Raw genomic sequence first — 24,138 nt, 5'->3', positions numbered from 1 at the left:
ATAACAATCATCAACACACATTTGTATTAAACACAACACTGTATTACCAGAAACATGTCAATATTGTTGAACTGAAGTTAAATTAATTACTTTTTCGTGTCTCTTTTTTGCCATCATTTTAGAACCTCCGGTATGTGTGTATTGTTGCTTTGAACGATTAACGGCATTTTTTCTACACTTCTCCTGCACACAAAACAAAAAAAAATAAATGTTATCGGGATAAATTACTACACTGTTAATGATTTTATAAATCAGCCTTGAGCGTACAACTTTAGGAAACAAAAAAAATGATAAGATGATGAAAATTTGGGTAGTAGTTTTTCCACTATCACAATAAATTCAGCATATTTAGTAGTAGTTCATTACCATTTAAAATCGCATACATTGAAATTTCAACTACATATTTGTTACCTTCGTGTCATCGTCCAATCGATATTCAAGAAACTTTTTCCAGTGATTTGCCTCTATTCCTGCTGGCTTACGCTTGATATTTTCCTCAAAAGTTAGTTCTTCGTCATAAACCTTATGGAACAAATAATTTCTTGAATTCCTCCAGCAGTTTCCTATTCTTTGTAAAATTTTCCGCTTTATCCACCCTCTTTTATCATCCTCATAATGGAAGACTCGCTACAAGTAGTTCAAATCAAAAGACAACATATAATAATTAACCACCTCAAAAAGACTTATGTATTATCAAAAGACATACTTTATGACATCAACAATTCTCGACAACAAAATTCACAGAAGTCAACTACAAGAAACCCAACATGCACTATCCTTTTCTAATTTACCAGACTAAAACAAATAAAATAGAAAACCAATTGTGTATCCACCTACTAACGGAGAGTTGCTGCACACAAAAAAACAGCATCCCCATAGAAAGGAAACAATGAAATAATCTCTCAAGAAAAAATTAAAACCACATAAACATTCAAAATTTCAAAGTTAGGATGGTAACATAATTAACTTGTGCAGATGTGTTCCAATTTTATTTTCCTCAGGCATTTTCATCTAACCGAAAATCATAAATAATAGCTAGTCACTCTCTAATTAATAGTAATAGGAGCAGCTTTAACATTCTCATGAGGTTTATAAGTTTCTTCATTATTGTTGTTATTATTATTACTACAATTCTTAGTTACATTGCTATACACGAAGGATCAGATTAATTGGGGATTAAGCTGTATAATTATATAGTGCAATTTAAACTATACAAAAAATTCCTTAGAAATTTATCGAATATTCTATAAAAATTCGTATGGTCGATATCATGTGTGTGCGTCTTAATCTTTCCTTCTATTGTTCATTTAATATGTAAAAAAATAGCAATTTACACCGAGCATTGGTAGCGCCTTACTTTATCAAACAAAAGAGTAAACATTACCTTAACCTGGTCATACGCATGCTCCTTGGAAGCCTTGCTCATTGTCTTCCAACTCTTTGTACAAATTGGTAATTGTTGAAAATCATATCCCAATGTCCCCAAGAACCCGCTCAATAAGCCCGCTGCCTGACCAACTTGTTGCAACTCTCTGTTATGGTGTAGAACGATCTTCTTTCCAGGAGGAAGTGCTAATGCCTCCTTAACAGTCAGCTCCATAGAAGAGATCACACCATTTTCTAACAGCAATGAACAAACTTCAAATGTTAGTTTACTAAGAGAATATAATGCACAGAGAAGAATCGTTACATTTACTAAGAAGCAAGCATCAGAAGAATACTTATGACATCAACAACCCAATAATCAGTGTCCTTTTTTTGCGGTTTACATTGCCTTGACGTTCAATTTCATGTGCGGCAAACATGTTGTCTAGATGGTCATCGAATGACTCGATCTCATCCGCCTCCGGGTCATAGTCTTCATCTTCTGAATGGTCATCTACACCTTCATGTGAATCCGGTGGATGCTTTCTATTTGTCGCAGGAGCTCGAGCGTCCCCAATGTCACTTGATGAAGCCATCCGTGTTTCATTGCGAGGTGGTCGAAAGGGTACAGCGTTAACACGGGATTGTCGAGCACCGTTGCCGGAACGCGTATCATGTGTTCCATCCGTTTGCTAAAAACAAAGTAGTTAGAACATCAAGTGTACATATTGGCATCAGAAGCTCAGCTCGTGTACTATGTACGTGATGAAGTATATCAAGAATGGAGTGTAGTGGTTCATGTAAAACCACGAGACTTGTATGACATGGGAGGAGAGAATGAGGATGTTGAAGCTGCTTTTTCTCCTCAGCCCGGGTTGAACATGTCAGCAGCAGGTGACATCAGTGATTTACAGTTGACAAGAGATGATGATATAGAAGACCCAGTAGCAGATGGTTCTGATAACATAGATTATGTGCCATAGTGAAAATATGGCAAAACATGTGCAGCATTTTCAGAAAAAACTGTGTGTGTTTGATAAGTTTAACAGTGTTTATGATGTGCGCAGTTTGCTGGTTACATTACTATCTGTGTTTTCGTATTTGAATTAAGTTTTCATTTCAAGTTGATTTTCATGAATGCCACCAGTTCCTCATCATCATTGTTATTGTTTTTAACATCCAATAAAGAAAATTATGACATCGAGTAAATTATCTTGAATTACAATATTTTTATCATTGACAAGTATAGTTAATATAAAAAGGTGTTGTAACAGGAGAAATGAAAACGGAGGATTTCTCATCATGCTGTGCAGGCACAACGTTCGATAACAAAATGGCTATGGCCTCTCCATTCTCTTCATTGGAACATGCAATTACGGTTGCCAGAGACATATGGTCCCGTAAGTTGAATGTTAGGTCTTAGTTGGAGGCTTTATCAGGTCGATCTTGTTCTAATGAATACTTGGAAACGGCAAACGAAGCTACTGTGCAGGTATGTTCATTAGCCGTACCCTTAAACACTTGCGTTCAACATTATTTGAAAAATAAGAATTTTAAGTTGCTATATGCTTATGACATTTAATCAGTGATAGTAGTTCCATTAATGCTAAAATTTGTAGGAACTTCATGAATGGGGATCAAGGTACGAGGAGAAATTTGGCTATGTTTTTGTGACATTTGTAGCTGGTAGGACATCTGAAGACATACTTGCTGAATTAAAGGTTGGTAATAAATTTCTAGCACAGTAAGTGAATTACAGAGACACAATATGTTTTACAAAATAGACCATCAACTATACATTTTATTATGGTGCAGATGCGCTTTAATAACTCGCATGGTGTTGAGTTGGAGATTGCTTCAAAAGAGGAATTGAAGTATATAGAACGTGATATTAGAGAGCTTCTTTCCAAGAAATCTGTCCAAACTACTGAAGAAGGAGGCGGTAATAGTTAATTTTGCATTTGTTAATTTTGAAAGTCCTCTTCCCATATTTCCGAAAATTTCTTTCCTTAATAACTAGAATGACTTGGAAGTTATCATTATCTTTTAACTAGATTTATATGTTGTTGATTGCATGTTCATATATTCAGTGTCAGCTGAATATTCAGGCAAAATAGTTGCTGACACTCTAGATGGAGCAGACACTGATTCAGAAGATGATTTAGATGCTATCTCCTCCGGTGGATATGACATCTCCAGGGATGTTGAGCTTAATAGGGTTCCAGAAGAAGACAATAAAACTTTAAACACCCAACACAGAGAAGATGCAGTAATGCTGCAAAAAGGGGTTTCGATCTGAACAAGATACCATGGTTTGGAGATGACTTATCAGATCCGTTATCACGTCACTGCAGCGCTTTTTTGACAGAGTATTTCTGGCCAGGTCAATACGATGTTGATGAGAAATTTTGACTCAAAACTTGTTTGTCTACTTTAGTAATTCTGATTTTTATGCTCCATTGAACTTTGTCTTGACTTAGTGAATTCGGACGTTTACTTGATTTTTATGTTACCAGTTATGGTTAAATACAAACTCAAAATGGCTGATACTACAAGAGAAAACATGATTCGTAAATTCGGTTTTAGTTATTCATGTATAATTTTTTTTAAGTAATGAATTATTTTTTATGTAACACAAAATTGAAAATCCATTTAATGCATTAATTAAGTTGCAGTGTTTGAACCTTATCTTTTCATTAAAAAAAAATAGCGAGGATTAGAACAGTTATAAGAAGGCAATAATGTTTATACAAAAAAAAATTCAAGTTAAAAAAAAATTGCAGCGGTTGGAAAAAAACCGCTGCAAAACGAGTATCAATGTATTCAACAACTGGACATTTAGCAGGGGTTTCAGAAAAACCGCTGCAAAATGAGATTATTTAGCAGCGTCCCCTAAAACCGCCACAAGAACCGCTGCAAAACGGGTGCATCTTGCAGCGGTTACCGAAAAACCGCTGCAAAATAAGCTCATTTGGTAGCGTTCCCTAAAACCGCTACAAGAACCGCTGCTAAATAACCGCCGCTATCTGCCGGTTTTCTTGTAGTTATTAGTGGATCATTTTCATTCTAGTGAACCTACAAATTTGGATGTATTTATTTCACTTTACTGATGATATCATAAGTAGACTTGTGTATTTTCTTTTTTGTTTCCCTTATTTGGTTTTTTCCCTTCAGGTAAGTGCACAAAAGGATCGGAGAAGGAAAAAAAAAGAGATAAGTATGATTTTGGTCCTCAACGTAGAGGCTGAAAATTTATTTCGTTCCTGACCTTTTTTTCGCTATAAAATGATCCCCCAAAGTTTTAGTTTGTTTTAAAATCGTCCTTTTTACTAATTTTATTTTTTTATTACTAAATTATCCCTCATTAAAAAATTATAAAATAAAATAAATATAAAATAAATAAATAAAAAGAAGAAAGAAAGGGATACAGAGAAGGGGGTGGGGAGAGAAAGAAAGGGGGCGCGAGAAAAAGGGGAGGAGGAGGGGGAGAGAAGGGGGACCGCCGCCCTACCGCACCGCACCGCACCGCACCACTGCACCACCACCATCTTCTTCTTCGAAGGGGGAACGGTCTCCAGAGCTTGAGGGTGGGGGTGGGGTGGGGGTGGGGGTGGGGATTTGGTTCAGGCAAGAAGAGGGGAAAGGGCCACCATTGCCGCTCCTCGCCGCCACCGCCACGCCTGCTCCTCGCTACTGGATCTCACTGCAAGGGTTGAGCCGTTTCTGCTCCTCCTCTTCGCCTTCACCGACGTCGCCGCCTCGCCCTCGTGCCAGCGAAACCACCGTCCACCACCTCTTCAGCTCCTCTGCCTTCTGCTTCTACTTCTGCTTCTATTTTTGTTTTTGTTGTTGCTTCACCATTGTTGATTCACCTTTCACAATTGTTGTTGTTAAGTTATTATTGGTGATACTACTTCTGATTATAGTAAATTAGTAATTGCTTCTAATTATAGTAATTGCATAATGATGATTTTTTTTTTGTTTTCTGAGTTCTGAGTTCTGCATTTGGGTTCTTGTTTTTCTGGTTCTTGTTTTTCTTGGTTCTTGGCAATGATGATGATGATTTTTTGGTGTTTCTTCTGATGATGATGTTTCTGGGTTTTTCTTCTTCTCTTCTTCTGGGTTTTTGTTGTTGTTGTTTTTCTGATTTCATTATCTTCTGGGTTCTTGCTTTTGTTGTTGTCCTTCTGCTGATTCCATTATCCAATTGTTGTTATTGTTGTTCTGCTTCTGGTTGTTTGTTTTATTGGTATTGCTTCAGCTTCAGCTTCAACGTCTGGTTCAGCTATTGTTGTTCTGTTCCTGCTTGTGCTTCTGCTTGTGTTTCTGCTGGTGCTTCTGCATGATTTTGGGGAAGAAGGGATAGGGACATTTTAGTCTGAAGGACGGTTTTAAAATAAATTGAAACTTTGGAGACCATTTTGTAGCAAAAAAAAAGGCCAGAAACGAAATAAATTTTCGGCCTCTACATTAGAGACCAAAATCATACTTATCCCAAAAAAAAAAAAAGAGACAGAGGATCTTCAAGCTAAGTATGCTGCTGATTTGAGCACGAACATGTGCATAACATTAACACCTTTTTAAGATAAATAGTTAAATACATTTAACATATAGAATCTATTGTAAAAGAATAATGTTGGAGACATAATCATTTAAAGTTATTTTATTAAATTTAATATTTATAATTTTATATATACAATATTATAATTATATATTTATTGTATTTAATACTATGTATTTATTCTAGTGGTAATTAAAGAATAAAAAAATTATGACTATTTTTTATTCTCAAACTTCTGTTACAACATTTTCGTTGTAAATGTTGAAATGCTATTTCAACAGGACGTTGCTTGATTGCCAAGGGGATTCTCATAGGTAGACTTTAATTTGATAAGCACCAAGGTAATTATTAGTATGTTGTGATATTTCATAACTAATATATATATATATATATATATATATAATTAACAATAATTAAAATAAGATAAATATTTTCATATAATTATTTTTATGTAAAGTTGATAATTAAAAAATATTTGATAATAATTTAATGAGGTAATGACCAAATCAGTACCCGAAAGATTCAAACGCTGACATTTTGGTACCTCACTATTGTTATTGACAAAATGGTCCTTAAAAGATTTTAAAATTTGACAAGCGTACCCACGAGTTCACCGGAGCACATTTCCGGCAAACACAGTGCTGACATGGCCACTGCGTTTTGATGACATGGCAAATACCCTTCCCCACCCTAATTCTTCTCCTTCTCCTTCCCCCTCCCCAACGCACTCCCCCCTTCCCCTTCCTGAATGCATTCTCCCCCTCCCCAACCCTAATCCTTCCCTCCCCCTCCCTAATCCTAATCCCCCATCTCCAACGCACTTCCCCCTCCTCAATCCAAAATCCCCCTTTCTGAACCCTAATCCCTTTTCTTAACTAATTCTCCAGTAAAACCAAGACAAGCTATTACCTTTACCAGAATTAATTAAAAACCAACATGCTGAAAGCATAGCATATCAGAAGAATACTACAGCATCAGAGTAGTTTTGAAAGAAATGGTGGTTGAAGAGAACAACAGCAACAACAATAATGGTGGGTGGGCACCAATAGGGTCTCCAATGAATGTGAATGTGCAGAGCAGAGATGACTCCCATTTGACCAACTTTGAGAGTTCAGTCAACGCTGTCTTCTTTGGCTTTGTGGCCACTGCCATCCTCATCTCCATGTTCCTTCTCATGGCCATCTTTGAGAGGTTCCTTAGACCCAACAACTCCGATGAATTCTCTCCCTCTGCTCGCCGGACTTCCACTGATCTTGAGCCCCAGATGGCCTTTCCCGGCAAGCTTGGCCACCCTTCACCCAAAAGTGCTTTCTTTCATGCCAAAAGTGCTTTCTTTCTTTGGTGTTTTACTGATTTACTCTTTATTACTCTCACATTTTTCTGAGGAATGCTGATTGTTGCAAAGTGCTATTTTTTACTTCAAAAGTCTTGCCTTTTTTTCTATTCGGGGTAGCTAAATTTGGGTTTTGGATAATTCATGATGAGGATTCTCTGACAAAAGATGAAGATTTAGTTTCCTAATTCTGGTTGGCAATAGCAGTGAAGACGAAGGGGAGATAGAGTTGAGAGTGTGAGATACTGGGTTGGGAAGGGGATTAGGGTTCAGAAAGGGGGATTTTGGATTGAGGAGGGGGAAGTGCGTTGGAGATGGAGGATTAGGATTAGGGAGGGAGAGGGAAAGATTAGGGTTGGGAAGGGGGAGAATGCATTCAGGAAGGGGAAGGGGGGAGTGCGTTGGGGAGGGGGAAGGAGAAGGAGAAGAATTAGGGTGGAGAAGGGTATTTGCCATGTCATCAAAACACAGTGGCCATGTCAGCACTGTGCTTGCCGGAAATGTGCTCCGGTGAACTCGTGGGTACGCTTGTCAAATTTTAAAATCTTTTAAGGACCATTTTGTCAATAACAATAGTGAGGTACCAAAATGTCAGCGTTTGAATCTTTCGGGTACTGATTTGGTCATTACCTCTAATTTAATTAAACATGTGAAATCATATAGCCAATTACATTTTCTATCTTAAAATAACCATGGCAAACGTGAATCCAAATTAAAACACACTGCATGCATTCAAGTAGGATGAGTGTTAATATAAGGGAAGAACTCGAACTAAAAATAAAAGACAGTTACGTTTTAAGTTGAAGTAGTGAATTGATAGAAGTGCGTGTGCACGTGCAGACATGTGTTTGAATATGTGGAAGCCCGCATATGAATATTATGCACACGTGCTCACATGCTGTTGTGAATCCTAATCCAGATAGTAGAGTAAATTCTTGAAAAGGAGAGAAGGAAGAAGGTGATTGCATGTGGACACTCATTCATAAAATCCCAGTCAAGTCATAGTGCACTGCGCCCCAAAAAAAATTTTACAGTAGTAGTGTCCATTATTATTGTTGTAATTCTGGCAAAAGCTAAGGCAATTGTGATTTGTATTTTAATTATTTCCCTATGCATGCATAGTTATAGAATCTCTTGGTGGTGGTTTGAATTAGATTCGGAGGATGAGACTACTGAGTACTGACAGAAAAAAACAAGCGGCACATTTTGAATGAATGGCAGTAGAAAACATAAAGGATGGAGAGGGATATGTTTGCAGTAGAGAGAGCATTAATTAAATATTGTTTAATGGTGACACATGATGGGCATAAGGGGAAGGGCAACTGGGGTTCCTGGACAATATAATTCCTTTCCCCATTGGAACGACGACATTAAATCACGTACATTTACTACTCTCTCTTCTTGAAGAACAACCTCCCACATACACCCCCACCACCCCGGGCCCCTTGCACATTGCAAATGAATGGAAACAAGACAGCAAGTAATGCTAATCTCCAAGTAGTAATGTAATAATATTAATGATAAGGTGTTTTAAGTTAATAGTAGCTACTAATGGTAATAATAGATGGTGCAGTGTGTGTAGTCGGTTTTGTTAAGAAGAGGGTACTACACTACACACTACACACTACACACTACATAGTACAGAGTGCCTGGCTGTCCAGCATGTGATGTGATGAAATAAAAGGGGATGCACTCACTCACTCAGAACATTGCTATATTTAAGTGTAACCCACCCCCAACTGGCACTCACTTAGCTTCATTCATTTCATTCTTCGAATGGGAGTGAGGACAAAAGCAGTTTTCTCTCTTGGTTTTGAACTACACTAGTCTCTCCAACTTGGTGCTTCAGCTCTCTTAATCTTATGCTATATATATAAACATAACATAACATGCACCCTTTCACCACTTGTCTTGTCTTTCCATCATATATATAATATAGTACACATACACCACGCACCCCGCCCACTACGCTAGCTGAGATGATGAATGCACTGCCGTCAGAATGCAGCAGCGGTTGCGAATCCGGTTGGACTCTATACCTGGAGGAGCCCTCTTTCCTCAATGCTTCCACTTCCACTCCCTTTCTGCCTCAAGAGCACCACAAGATGAAACCCAAAACTAGTGTGCCACAAGAAGAAGATGACTTGTCCATGCTTTCTGATGCTTCCTCTGGGCCTCCACCTCCGGCGGCCCATCAGAGAACTATAAAGAGGCAGAAACTAGCTGTTAAAGAGAAGCGACACCACCTCCCTTCTTTTCTCGACGATGACGACGAAGACACTGCCAGCTCTCCTCTCTGTGACTTCTCCATCGTCAGTACTAGCTAGCTCATTCTCCCTTTTCATTCCTTTTACTGCAAAAATTAATACTCATTTTGTTTTCCAGAACAATGTTACTACTTTCACCAACCAACAAACTTCCCAAGACAGTGTGCTAGAGCTAGATTACTCACACGGTTTCTCCGCAACTTATTTTGAGGTACGTACTTGCCCGCTTCCCATCTCCTTAATTAACGAATTGTTTCTCTTCATCACTAGCTGCTAATATTTTTTGTTCTTGCAATAATAATGCAGGGGAGAATAAGAATGACATCTTCCTTGCAAACAGTCTCTATCAGGAAATGAAGTCAGGCTAAATGAAAGCGCTATTCAACTGCATTCTCTCTCTATCTTGACCACATGGAGAGAAAGGGGATGGAAATGAAGATCCAGAATCATGCACGGATCAGATGGAGCTAGCGTGTACAAGGAATTATATTTCATCACAAAACATATCCTGTTATTTCCTTTTTATTTTTTATTTTTTAACAAGCCAAAGAGAATCAAAGGGAATTTTAGAAATAAACCTTTTTTTCTTACTTTTGTGGTCTTTGGTAATTTAATTCTCGTGAATGAATAGTGATTAGTCAATAGTGCGTGCGTGTGCACACAAGCTAAGATGACTAAGTATGGCAGGCTCATGTGCTGAAGCCTCGTACCAAATTTATATCACCAAATAAAATTAAATTAAAGCAAAGCAGTAGCAGCGGCACTTACCCAACAAAAAAGATATTTAATTCCTCAAAGAATTAACCTCACTGTGAAATGGAACTCTTTCCACATGAAGCGCTACAGCTGCAACTTGCAAACGCCTAGTTAGTTAGGTTTGAGTAAAGTGCTGTGTATCTTGTGTCCGTATTCAGAATTCATGTGAGCATAGATACCCGCTTTCACTCAATGCTTTGGAAATGTTAAATAAATTTCTATATATGCAACCTCGGCCTTTGCGACCTCTGAGGTGCTCCACTTCCACAGTTCACATCTATAATTCTATACTGTGTCCTAAAGTATTGGCTCTGTAGGACACCACAGAATTATGATCAAATGCACATCTAAAAATACTTAATGCAGTCGCTAATGCACAAAACCACATACATGGTGTAGCATTTGGTTTTTGTTCTAAGATTAAAAAAAATACATTCAAATAGTAGGAGGAGGCTATACGGCTTCGAAGAGAGATTGAAACCAAATTAAGTTTTTGTATTGTGTTTGGTATAAAATGTAATGAAGTAAGTTATGTTTCAATATCATTTTCTGTTTAAAAAAGTTTAGATGACTAGTACTTTTAATAAAATTTAGCTAGCACTTAATCAATAAAAGAAAAATGAATAATCTCATACTATTAAATGTAATCTCACACCATTAAAAATATTAATGATGATTAATTGATGACTACAAATCACAAAACCTGGTCTCTAAAATTTCCATGGCCCCGAGTCCCCATTTTGTCATTTTGTAGAAATAAGAATTGAAATTTCAATTTTAATCTCTCGGATCACCAAATGCAATATTCAATCTTAAGTCTCAAAATACAAATGCAGTCTATCGAATCAGGATGTTTATGTTCGTTTAGTAGAACGAATAAATTAACAAGTAAAAGGCTTAACCGATATTAACCGCCATGCAGTCTTCTGAAAGTTAGAAGGAGAATGCGAATGCAGGTGTTGGCATTACTACCAAATCTTTTCACAATGCCCCGTTTTGTTCAGCATGTCAACTTTTTCTCGTTTGGAAGGATTCCCCATTGCTCGTTCCAACTCTGTTTGCTGTCATCCCACAATTGCGTATCCTGCTTTCATTCTTTTTAATATTCCCCTTCATTTCCTCCTCATATTAAAATATGCGTGTGGGAGCCTAGTATCATTAATGGGGAGAACATTTCTCGCCTTCAAACAGAGAAGAGGTAGGCAAGGGGCTTTTGTTGCTCCACAAAACACGCTTCGTGTTTGATCTCATCTTATATCTGTGGCAACACTCCCTGCATCTCTGCCGCTTCTAACTTGTCTTCCTATGCTATACTTTAATTTAAAAAAAAAGTGAGAAACTAAGCAAATCTAAAGCAACAATTCATGTTTTTCCTTATTCGGACGCATGGCATGGAGACAACCTTCCATCCCAGGCTAAATACTGCTCAGTGCTCCCCAAGTTAGCCGATGTCTCTCTCTGCACAATGAGTCTTTCTTCGTGTGGTCTTGTGTAAGATTTTCACATTAATTAAAAAAATAGAACTCGTATGATATATAAAAATGTAAGATTTCATTTCCTTGTATTGAAATGAAGTGACATTATAAAACAATTTACAATAGAAATCCAATGAAGTTGAGTGACAAATTATCCACAATAACTAGTCTGATAACAACTATCCACTATAATTTTTCACTTACCCGAATTTTTATTCCCTAAGATTATCAAATTACTTTACCCTATTGGCGTACAGAAATTATTTCCTAAAATGTAAACAATTACATATAAACTATATCATTAAGAATAAATTTAATTTTGATGCATAAATAGCATAAACAAATTTATATGAGAAATTCTCCACATACAAGCATTTTTTTATACAAGTTATTATATTAACGCGCTTGAACGTTACTATACGTTCTTCTTTCTCTTCCTCTTCTTCTTCTTTTCTTTCGTTTCTTGCTTTCTCTTTCTCCTTCTTCAACCGTTACTGCACAATTTCACTGCACCGTCTTCTTCTTCTTCTTGCTGCACATTCTTCTTCCTCTTCCTCCTCTTCTTCTTCTTCTTTTCTTTCGTTTTTTGCCTTCTCTTTCTCCTTCTTCATTTACGTGCTTTTCTCTTTGTTTTCTTTTTTCGTTATTCTTGATTTCCATTATTTTTTGATATCAAGCTCTGAAATCGTTTTTGAAGAAGAAGAAGTATCAGAAGATGAGGAGGAGAAAGAGAAAGAGTTCTGAATTATGCATAAGGTGTCCTTTGGATGTATTTCTGTAATCGTTTGAGTGTATTTCTGTAATCGTTTGGGTGTATTTCTGAAGTTCCATTATTTTCAAAACGATTTCAAAACTTGATTTTAGAAACCATGAAAATCGAAAAAAAAGAAGCAAGAATACCAGTAATAAACGCAAGTAAAACAACTAATGAAAAGGCAAAGAGAATAACAAAAAAATATCGTTTAGGTGAATTCCTGTAACCGTTTGGGTGTATTTCTGTAATCGTTTGGATGTATTTCTGAAGTTCCATTATTTTCAAAACGATTTCAAAACTTGATTTCAGAAACCATGAAAATCGAAAAAAAAGAAGCAAGAATACCAGTAATAAACGCAAGTAAAACAATTAATGAAAAGGCAAAGAGAATAACGAAGAAATACATGGAGGAAGAGGAGTCGTTCATAATCCACGGTGAGTGAAGAAGAGGAAGAGGAAGAGGAAGAGGAAGAGGAAGATGAGTCGTTCATAATCCACGGTGAGTGTAGTGCTTTGGAAACTGAATAACGCATTAAAAGACCCTAATGTATAGCAACTTGTAAAACTTGTAAGTCAAAAAGACTTGTATGTGTAGCAAGCCTCAATTTATATTGTCATACAATCAGATTTTAAATTATCATTTAAATAATAAAATATAAGTTTAAATTCTAAATAAAAATCGTTTCGAAGATTCAATTGTACCAATTACTTCTTTAAAATTGGTAAAAGCGCAAGATGTTAGTCTCCAACTAGTCTTATGATAATAGCGCGTTGACATGGCACAATGATGTAGATCTTTAGTGACATGTTAATGTGAATGGTTATACACGTGTCACAATGTTATTTGATCACGTATTGACTTGTACTACATGTTACAATATTATTTAATTACGTATCATCCGTTATGTCATCATTGTAGATGTATCAAATTAATTCCTGACTTTGTATTTAATAACTCATTTTAATCTCTGAAATTGAACGTCGTATACCAAATTAGTCTCCATAAATTTTTCTCATTTTTTTATACATTTAACACTCTTAATATATTTAAATGCACTAATTTTAATTCTATTTTTTTATATTGTTCAAATACTAGTTCTTTAATAAATTTTCACGTGTTTATTTGACTCATAATCATACTATTACACATTGTCAAACCATAATATTAACACGTATTACTAAAAGTCTATGTCAGCCACATTAGCATACCGTTAACGAAAAATAGAACAGAGACTAACATAGTGTATTTTTGCCAATCTCTAAAACATTTGATACAATTGAAATTTCAAAGACGATTTTGGTATATGATGTAGATCAATTTCAGAGATCACTTTATGGATTTATCCGCACCAAACTTTTATAAATAAAACTTTTACATTAATATATTTTTATTATATAAAAGTTGATGTCAAAGTTTTTGTACATTAGATTTAAGCCATTTTTGTTTTTTTTAATGATGTCATATCAATACATTTGCTTACTTGGTAAAATTTAAAAATCAACCAATCAAAAGTTAGAAAATTAAAAATTAAAACCATAACTCCCACAATTAATTAATTAATTTATTACGTATTATTATTCAATAGAAATATAAAGTATTAATTAAATACAATAAACATCTATATTAAAAGTATCATAATAATATTATCATAACAACTTTTAAATTACAAACTATTCAATTTTCATAATATTTGATATACTTATATATTATACATAAGACTCTTACAGCTATTACTTCATTTTACAATTTGTGGTTTGCCTACAAACATATTTACACCAACAAATGAATAGAGCCTATTTATTTAAAAATGATTCTATTAGATGATTAGGTACAAAATAAAAATATTTATTATATTTTTAAAATAAATTTATGAAAAAAAATACTCTTATTACTTTTATTATTTATACTTTTTTTATTATTTTATAATACTTTACATATAATTATATTTTAAGATATTTATAATTATACTTATTTAAATATGCTATTTAAATTAAAGAATCAATTTTGATCATTTTTCAGCACTATTTTCAGTTTGTATCACTTGAAACATTGTCTGATAGAGTGAGTAAAAAAAATACTAACAGATATTTTTACTTTATGCTATTTAAATTATTTTTTATTAAAAATAACTTATTCAATATGCACACACACACAAAAATACATATTCTAAAAATTTTTAATCTTACTATTATAGATGTTATTGAAAAACTAAATACACTAAGAGAAGAAGAATAAGTAGATATAAAAAAAAAACCCACAAAAAATAAAGTTTTTATGCTACAACATAAAATATTATTAACATGTATTTTTACTTTATACTATTTAAATTATTCTTATTAAAAATAATTTATTCAATATATTATATATACACAAAATAAATATTCTAAAAATTTTTATTCTTACTATTATAGATGTGATTGAAAAACTGTATATACTATGAGAAGAGAAAAAAGTAGATGTAAAAAAAAATTCACAAAAAAATACAAAAAATAAAATTTTTGTGTTACAACATAAAAAATATTACATATTCAAATTATAAAAAATTTCATCAAATTCTATCAAATTATACCTATCATAAAAAATTTCATCAAATTATAAATTACTAACTCAATAATTATTATAAATTCAAAATTAAATTAAAGATTTTAGATTAAAGTACTACAATAACTTTTGTGCTATTTGATAGAGAAGCAAAAAAATTATTGGACACTGGACACAATTACCTTAAATCTAATTACACTCCAAGATAGTAATGACACTCAAGCATCATCCCAATTGAAAAATTTATATAACTTCACACTTATATTTGAAGTCAAAGTAAATAATTTTAACTATGCTCTCAACAATACACTATTATCAAGATATTTGTCCCAACAAAAATACCGAAACTCAACTCCTGTTACAATGGACCAACTTCACCAACACTAATATCATCATACCTAAATGACATACAAACTAAGAGATTAAGGAAAAAGAAAAGTAAATAAATCTAAGATACATCTTCAAATGAAGAACATATATACAAAAATGGAACAAAAAAAGATAATAGATAAAAAAATATATACAAATTAACAGTTCAAAAAAACCATGTCTCCACAAGATCATATGATAAGAAGAAGAAAAAAACAACTCCAACAACAACCGAAAATTAAAAAGGACAAACACCATATAAGAAGACTAAGTCCGTCATTAAAACAAATACGAAAATAAAAATAACAAATAAAAATATAACTAACTCTGTACAACTTTAATAAAATAACTTTTGTATTACAAAATATTTTAAATAAAAAATAGGGGTAAGTATTGTTTTGGTCCCTAAAGTTTAGGGCCAGAATCGAAATCGTCCCTCTTCTAATTTTGGATTTAAAATCATCCTTAATATTTTTTTTTGTATTAAAATCGTCCTTTTTATTAAAATTTTTAATTTAATTCCTAAACTACCCCTATTCCTATTTTAATAATAAAATTTATAAAATTAGAAAAAAAAAACAAAATGCGTGTTTGGGGAGGGGGGAAGAAAACGCGTGGGTGGGGGGGGTATACGAAGGTGCAGGGGCAGGGGAGGGGAGGGAAGGGAAGGGGGATGGCGCTGGGGAGGGAGTAGCTCGCGTTGCTGCCGTCAGACCCTGTCGCCGCCGTTCGTGCTTCAGTCGCCGCTGCGCCGTTTGCCTCGTGCCATCGTGAGCAGAACCACGAAGAGAGATGGATCGCGAGTGAGGGGGGTCACGAGCTTGGAGCCGTCGCGCCTTCATCACCACCGCGTCCTCGCCGCGCTGCCGCCGTCGTCCTCACCACGCTACCAGGGGGTGGAGAAAGAAAGAAAGGGGGGAGAAACAGGGAGGTCGCCGCCGTGACCTCCTCGTCGTCGTCGGCTTCCGCTCCGCTGCTGGTCGCCGCCTTGCCGCTGCTGCTCGCCGCCTCTGCTTCGTCTTCTGCTTCTTCTGCTTCTTGATTTGTTGAATCTTTGATTTGTTGAATCATTGTTGGTTTTGAGTTGTTAGTTTTCTTGATTTCTGAATTTCTTGATTTCTGAATTGTTGTTTGCTGTTGATGGAAGAAGTTTGTTAATTGATCTCTGTTTGTTGTTTGCGGTGGTGGTGGTGGTGGTGCTGTTGCTGCTGGTTGTGGCGGTGGCAATGGTGGTGGCGGTGGTGTTGGTGTTGGTATTGGTGTTGGTGGTGGTGGTGGAGGAGGTAATTGTGTTGGTAGTGGTGAGGGTATTTTTGTCCAAAAAAAATTATAAGGACGATTTTAATACAATAAAAAACATTAAGGATGATTTTAAATCCAAAATTAGAAGAGGGACGATTTCGATTCTGGCCCTAAACTTTAGGGACCAAAATAGTACTTACCCCTAAAAAATACATCAAATTTAATATTAGTTTGTATATATCTATTTTAATTTCTAAACAATATAATATTTTTTAAATTATACTATATAATATCATTAATTTACCCATATTGCGTGAGTCTCACTCTAGTGTATAGAAATTGAATACACAAAATTTACTCTATTTCGACTATAGAGTAAGGCTGTCAACCCAAATACACGAATAATCTTGAAAAATTGGAAATAAAATGACACTGCCGAGAGTGATTTCATATTATTGCATCCACAAATATTGCGCAAAACGAACAAAATAGTTGAAGATCACAGGTAAGTAGCAGCAGGTAATGTGGTGATGTAGCAATGTTACACTGTATTAGAACTTCAGGTGGATAAAAAAGGAGGGATTTTTATATTGCATAACATTTCTTCTAGGTGTGCACATAAACAGGGCATGCAGCTACTCGAGCAAGCGTTTGTACTTGCACCAGGAAATGGCAACCACATACAAGAAAATGGTTCCGGCAGTGTTGCCCCCAACAGTCCAGAAGAACTCTCGATTCCCGGCAACATTTGAATCAAATAGTTCAATATGAATATTCATGCCAAAAATACCAGCGACAACGACAAAGGCACTCACTACCAGAGTTGATGTGGTCAACATGACTCCCATTTGGAGCAAATGATTCTGTTTGTCATCCAGCATTATGTTGATGTAGTCCTCTGTGTCGTCCACGTATTCCCTTAGCTTTAACAGGATCACCACAACAAAACAACATCAAAACCAATCTTATCATTCAGGTAACATGTAAATCACATACAAGAAGTTCACTAGACCAGAGATGTTAGCTAAAATTCGTTTTAAGCATTTTCTTTGAAAAGACCATAGCCTAAAACTATCGAGGCACAATATTTGCCTCTATTACCCAAAAGAAGGAGAGGTTGTCACTAAGATTTTGAATCTCTAACATGTTTGGATCTTTTGCAAGCAATAACAAGCGAAATCCTCAATTAGAAACCAGAAGAGCCTCACAATAATTCTTGGAAACGGGAATTAGTTGGTTATGTTGTTGGTTATAAAACACAAGAAGATTAAAACTGTAAATGGTAGTTATAGGCAAGGAAAAAGGGCATGACAAAGAAATGAAAAGGCATACCGTAGAGAGCTTGTTGAGTGTGCCATCGATTTGCACAAAATATGCTTCCAAGAGCATCTCAAGCTCCTCCACGTCAAGATGCTTAGTTGTGGTACTATAGGTAGTGCTAGCGCGGCTGTCCCTGCTAACTCCCACTAATAACCTGTCATCATCATGTTGATTATAGTCATCGCTTGCAGCAGCTCCACCCTCTTCCAGTGATATTTCAGGAGGAATGCAGCTAAATGGAGGATTAGAATCAGTAAAGCAGTACTAACTAACAAGAATCAAGGCAACAGAAAAGATTTACATGTACACGTGCCTGTCATCAACATCAAGCTGATTATGGTGGTCATTGTCTACATCATCATCATTTATAGAGGAGGCAGAAGAACTGTGGAGCTGTTGTAACTTGTCGGTGAGATACATCTCAGCCATATCATCCTTGTCATCAAGCAAGTGTTCTAACTCATCCCTTACCTTCTGAACGCGACCAGTGATGGCAACAAGGCGGCTCTTAATTTGGTGAACACGTTCCAAATTGAGAGTACTGATCTTGGAAGTGAGCTTGTCCAAGGCAGGGTGGGCCTCTTGTTCCAAGGTTTTTGCCTCGTTCTCTAACACACTGCACGCAGCCTCCAGGCAGGCCTCCAGTGCCACAAACTCGAATGGCAGGATCTTCATGCCATCGCCATTCTGGATATCATTCTGCTTCGATTGGGATTTCACTTCCTCCCCAACGGGATCGGGATCTTCATCTTCATCCTGTCCCTCTCTTGATTGCCCTTCTTCCGTGTCATACACTTTGCTCAGCTTGGAATCATCCGAAGCCGCAGCGGCCACAGCAGCTCCCTGGGCTTGGTGGTGCCGGAGGATCCTCGAGTGGAGCTCCTCCACGAAAGGGGTCACGGAGGGGTCGCGGGAGTTGAGGAGGAGGACCTCGTGGGCGGTGATGATGGCCTTGATGTGCTCGAGGTTGATCACGATGGCCCTCTCACGGCCCAGTACGGTCGAGGGGTAGGATAGGAGGGGGTCGAGGATACGGAGGTCATGGGCGGGGAGACCGGTGCGCCGCATGATGGCGTGTTTGCCGGCCTCCACAACCTGCTTCTGACTACTGGAATCGAGAAGTAACCACGCCCTCACCCCGGTCCCCCTTCTTTCTGCTTATCGGATTCGGAGCAACAGGAACCCCAATCCCATCCATCATCCCTGCCGCCGCTGCCGGAATCGGAGGCGGACCCTGACCCTGACCCCGAATATTCATCGCTTCGATTCCCTCCTTCGCTTAATCAATTATTCAACTCTTGCCTTGTATTAATCGTATTCTATATCTTTTAGATTTTGGCATCTATCTGTTCTTCGCATACACAGAACGCTTTCCTCACCCTCATCCTCATCGTCACCCTTACCCCTCTTTCCACTTCCCCCTTCTCTGTTTTTTTTTTTTTTTAGTTTCTTAAATCGGAGAGTTTTAACCATAATAATTTAATCATTATTTAGTCACCAAAAAATTTAATCATTATTTTATCTTAATACAATTTTGTAACATAATGTTAGAGCACTACTGCTCATGTAAAGGTTGCAAAAATAATTTTTTTTATTAAATTATTTGATTAAAGTTAAAAAAAAGTATTTTAACAATATAAATTAATAATAAAAGTATAAATTCAATTGAAGATTTAATAGAAGAAATAATTATATTAATGATTCTAATTAATATTTAATTTAAATGATATTGAATTTTTTTTCAAATTAATATAAAATATTTTTTAAATTTTAATTTTACAATTATTAAAAAATAAAAAAAGAATTATTAGACTAAAAATAGAATAATTAGCCATAAAAATTAGTTGATTAAAATACAAATCTTCAAAATTCAGAAAAAAGAAAAAATTGTTAAAAAATTATAAAAATTGTAAATAAAAATTTAATTAAAAAAATTATTAAATTTGTAAAATAAAAAATATAAAAATGATAATGAAATGAAAGCAGAAAAATAATTTCATAAAATTTATAAAAAAAATAAAAGTAAAATAAAACAATCTTTTAATAAAATTTTTGTTAAAAATTTAAAATTTAAACAAATTAAAAAATTAGTATCAGAGTCAAATTAATGATTTCAAGAATATAACAATATTTTTTATTAAAAGAACACTTTTAATCTATATTATTTAATGAACGAGATTAGACATGTTTATTTAAAGACATTTTAAATGTTTTTGTCTGAATATCAACCTAATTTTAATTAAAAAATTTCATTATATGTATTAGTCATTTAGTCATCAGTCATCACTTTTAGGACTTTAATTTAAATTGATGTTAAATTTTAAAGAAAAAACTTACTTGTTATTTTCACCAATTTTGAAATATAAACTTATTATAAAATTTGAGGTCTAGACATTTTACTTGACTACTATTTGTTTGGAATTGATAATGAAATTTTATATTAATAGTTATAAAGACTAAAATGAAACATAATTAGTTTGATCATGATATTAAAAAAAAAAGCATGTAGTAGTGCCAGGCTTGGAAACCTTGTGAGAGTAGTTCATAATTGATCATGATATACATTAGTTGAGGTGGTTTTATTCATCCAGTGAGTTGGACTTATTAAATTGAAAAGTTGTCCTTCAAAGACTGACAAGGGGGCAATCCATCATGCTAGTGAAAAAGTAAACATCTGAATAGTATTAAGACAGCAGCTAAAGATAGTAATAAGAAAGCCACCTGCTAATCATGTTAAAGCTTTCCTTGGGCTTGTACTCTGCTGCTGTGTGACCTCCTCCCTACACAATTCAATCACACTTCACTCAAACCAAATACTATCGCAATATTTATTTACATGTATTAGGGACAGTGTGGTGGACTATTTTCTTGCCTTCACAGTAGCAAATGTCATCACGTACTTATTCTTTGTGTATATCTCCGTGTAACTGCAAGGCAACACAAATATCACAATTGATGAATTGAATCCTATATATGCGTCCTTGAGAAATTAATTAAGGCGAAAGCATAATAAACAGCAGACCCTGCAACTTGTCCATCCTGAAACCATGGGCTCCACACATCATCGGAAGAAACAGTTAAATTCAGAGATTGTATCCATTCCTCAGTGCCCACATATGGAACAATCAGATCATGATCTCCGCTGTGCCATAATGCAATCATGTTTCACGTATGTCATACTGTTGCCGGAAATAAAAAATAAGCTAAATTACCAATATACAAGATACCGAAGATAATGACACCTGTAAATGATGGCTCTAAGGTCTTCGCTGGTAAAGTTCAGGTGATATTCAACACTACTTGTTATGTCATTCACATAAGCTAAGTTTTTACTACACATCTCCCACGTTTTTATAGTTCCCTGATTAATTAAATTTCATTATATGTTAGATAAAGATATGTTGATTTTTATGGATGTTTCGTTTCAATTCATTTACTTACGTTTCTAACATGCAGAGCTTCTTGAACTTCTCCATCATTAGCCCAGATGTTTACTAACAAGTAGTCATAGTCCTACCCAAAACAAGTATGTAGTTGAGGAAATTTAACAAAAGCAAAGGCATTTCAAATGTGTGGTAAGTAGCTGATTCGATGTTTGTTTTCTGTACGAGTAATGCTAAATGTACACCAAAATTAGCCACCAAAATCAGCCACCGGTATAAAATACATGTTGGAATATAAATACACATTGAAAATAAATTAAACCACACATGTATTTATACACAAATACATTGGTAACTGATTTTAGTGGCTAATTTTAGTGTACAAATAGCATTTTTGTTTCTGTAATTACTTACCCTGCAGCGTCGAAGTTCTAAAAGAAGTGTATCTGAAGATGGGGTTGTGGTTGAACCCCACTTAAGAATGTTGTTCGGCTTCGCTGATGAGAACGGGCTACACTTTCTCTCCAATATCATCGGAGCGAATATGTCTTTCAAGCACTACAAATAAATGTGAATATAACAATAATGCTCTACGTTTTAGTTTTCATTCTTATTTGTAATTTTATCAGAATCGTTTATCTCACCAGATCCATTATCTCAAGATTGCTGATGCATGCACCTTCACTTTTATTTGGGCGAACATACTCTCCTTTACAAGAAAGCTCCAGTGCCTTCAAAGTATATACTTGTAATTACCATGAATGAAGAGCTAACGCATGTAAAACTTGGAAGCGAATTAACAAGGGTTCCTTATAAATAAAATAAAAAGAAAGAAAAGCTACCAGATAGAGTTCATCAGATAGAAGTCCAACTCTGTGGGAAAACTTAACTCTCGAGTTTATATCATATCCGATATCAGTTAATGGGTTTCCTAGAATGTAACCCTGAAGGAGCATCAAAATTCACAAGCCATTTTACCATTTAATTTGCAGCAGAGTAAATAACACAAAAATACTAGAAGAAATTGGATAAGGAAGCAGTATATATAGTATACTCTGAGATTGATGGGTGGCAATGTTCCAGCTTTGTTACCTATAACATCAAAGAGAAAAGAGAAAAGAAAAATTGAAATTCAAGCAGCAGAGTGAGTGCATTAAGAATAGTAAGAAGGAACTCGATAGAAGTTGATTTACCATCAGAGATTTCTTTAACAAGGACTGGAACCGTGATTCCGCTATAAGAATCACCAGCAATGTAGAGAGGATTTGCACGAAACCTAGGGTGAGCCACAAGCCACTGCATCATCATTACTAGTTACAGCTAGATTGTAAGTAGACTAAACATACATACATTCACTCATTAAGAATCAAACTCTTGACCTTTCGGACATAAAGCTTTGATACCATATCATGAAACTACTCCTTCCAAAAGTTTAAGTTGATGGGAGAAGGCAACGTTAATAGTTATATCTCTAATAATTATATGTATATCTGGTGGAAGCTAAGATTAGTAGATTCACCTTTCTCAGAAACATATAAATGTCTGCAGCTGACTTTGTGTCATTCGTGTTGTATCCAGATGAAGTTTTGGCATATGAAAATCCCGTGCCAACGGGCGCATCCAAGAAAATAATGTTGGCAACCTAATTAGAATATACATCAGGAAAGATAAAATATTAAATTCATCCTTGCATAGAGGAATCTTGTACCTTAGTCCATGAGTAATCGTTCAAAGTTAAAACTGGTTTCTTTCCCCCACTAGACCTTCCGTAATCGAAAGATAATGGACCTGTAAACAAAAACAGGGGGCTATATTGGTTGCATGCATATGGAAATGCAAGAGCAAATGTGAGGATTCAGAGATGCAGATGCATAGAGGAGCAAGCATATATTATATATACCAATCTCATACATGAGACCGTAGAGGGCTGAGCAACCAGGGCCTCCTGTGAGCCAAAGCACGAGTGGATTATCTTCTGGCTCCCCCTCTGACTCTATGAAGTAATAAAATAGCTCAACCTCATCTACTTCCCCTACGTCTATGTACCTGATCCGTAATTAAATTCAACTCAAATATGTATTGTTAGGGCTAATATTAAATAATTGATTAGTGGAGGGCCGCACTGAGTCACTGACCCTGTTTCGAGTAGGAAAGGTAGCTCCCCGGGGAAGCCTGGTAAGCTCTTGACAATGTTGGCATCTGATGCAGCTGACTGATTGGATAGAGTCAGTAGGAGGAGAATCGTCAAGCCCCAAAACATCTTGATGCACTTGCTGTTCTGGTAGCGGTGGTGTTGGTGGAATTGACAAGCTGCTATGGTTGCCTTTGCTGGTTCCATATCTCAGTTATTTAGCTTTTCAGTATAACACTTCCAAAATGGTTGTCATTTAATATACATGTAGTGATTCGTCTTGCCACGGGTTGAGTTATTTTCTTAGTTTGTATTGGTTGAGAGGGTGAATACTAAGTAAAGACTATGCAGATTAGGCTTATTGACCAGCATGATAATATGTGTGTTTTATGTTGTAAGTCTGTTGAATTTGCTTTTCATCTATTTATTGGCTGTAAGCTTACTTGGTAGGTGTGGTGTGCTTGGCTGTTTGCTCTTGGAAAGATTTGGACTGTGCCAGGTACACTAAAGTAACATTTTGAGAGTTGGACGAATGCTTCACAACGAAAGAATGAGAGGAAGGGGTGGTTGATTGGATTCTTTGCTATCATTTGGGCAATTTGGTTAGAAAGAAATGATAGAGTCTTCAATAATCAAGGCT

General features: G+C 35.5%; 3 protein-coding genes across 3 annotated transcripts; 1 reads left to right on the top strand and 2 right to left on the bottom strand.

The window, feature by feature from the left end:
- Nucleotides 1–8,819: 8,819 nt before the first annotated feature.
- LOC112749934 (uncharacterized) lies at nt 8,820–10,182 on the top strand. The gene is made up of 3 exons (XM_025798364.3): nt 8,820–9,571; nt 9,645–9,737; nt 9,833–10,182. Exons 1-3 carry the CDS (start codon nt 9,239–9,241, stop codon nt 9,881–9,883), a joined length of 477 nt encoding a protein of 158 aa, XP_025654149.1. The 5' UTR covers nt 8,820–9,238; the 3' UTR covers nt 9,884–10,182.
- A 6,897-nt stretch (nt 10,183–17,079) lies between these two features.
- LOC112748084 (magnesium transporter MRS2-3) lies at nt 17,080–19,491 on the bottom strand. Its single transcript, XM_072218836.1, has 3 exons — nt 18,298–19,491; nt 17,997–18,216; nt 17,080–17,587 (listed from the first exon to the last, which is right to left on the bottom strand). Exons 1-3 carry the CDS (start codon nt 19,050–19,052, stop codon nt 17,300–17,302), a joined length of 1,263 nt encoding a protein of 420 aa, XP_072074937.1. The 5' UTR covers nt 19,053–19,491; the 3' UTR covers nt 17,080–17,299.
- A 1,041-nt stretch (nt 19,492–20,532) lies between these two features.
- On the bottom strand, nt 20,533–23,803 carry LOC112749932 (serine carboxypeptidase-like 18). Its single transcript, XM_025798362.3, has 14 exons — nt 23,503–23,803; nt 23,268–23,413; nt 23,076–23,155; nt 22,887–23,009; nt 22,561–22,663; nt 22,422–22,459; nt 22,210–22,311; nt 22,012–22,098; nt 21,782–21,925; nt 21,426–21,497; nt 21,227–21,345; nt 21,007–21,126; nt 20,857–20,911; nt 20,533–20,764 (listed from the first exon to the last, which is right to left on the bottom strand). The coding sequence occupies exons 1-14, from the start codon at nt 23,703–23,705 to the stop codon at nt 20,681–20,683; spliced, it is 1,476 nt and encodes a 491-aa protein (XP_025654147.1). The 5' UTR covers nt 23,706–23,803; the 3' UTR covers nt 20,533–20,680.
- Nucleotides 23,804–24,138: the final 335 nt, after the last annotated feature.

Source organism: Arachis hypogaea, chromosome 15, assembly GCF_003086295.3.
Source record: "Arachis hypogaea cultivar Tifrunner chromosome 15, arahy.Tifrunner.gnm2.J5K5, whole genome shotgun sequence".
In the NCBI taxonomy this organism is placed as follows: Eukaryota; Viridiplantae; Streptophyta; class Magnoliopsida; order Fabales; family Fabaceae; genus Arachis; species Arachis hypogaea.
Note: the sequence above shows the minus strand (reverse complement) of the source record. Positions and strands in the feature narration are given on the sequence as shown.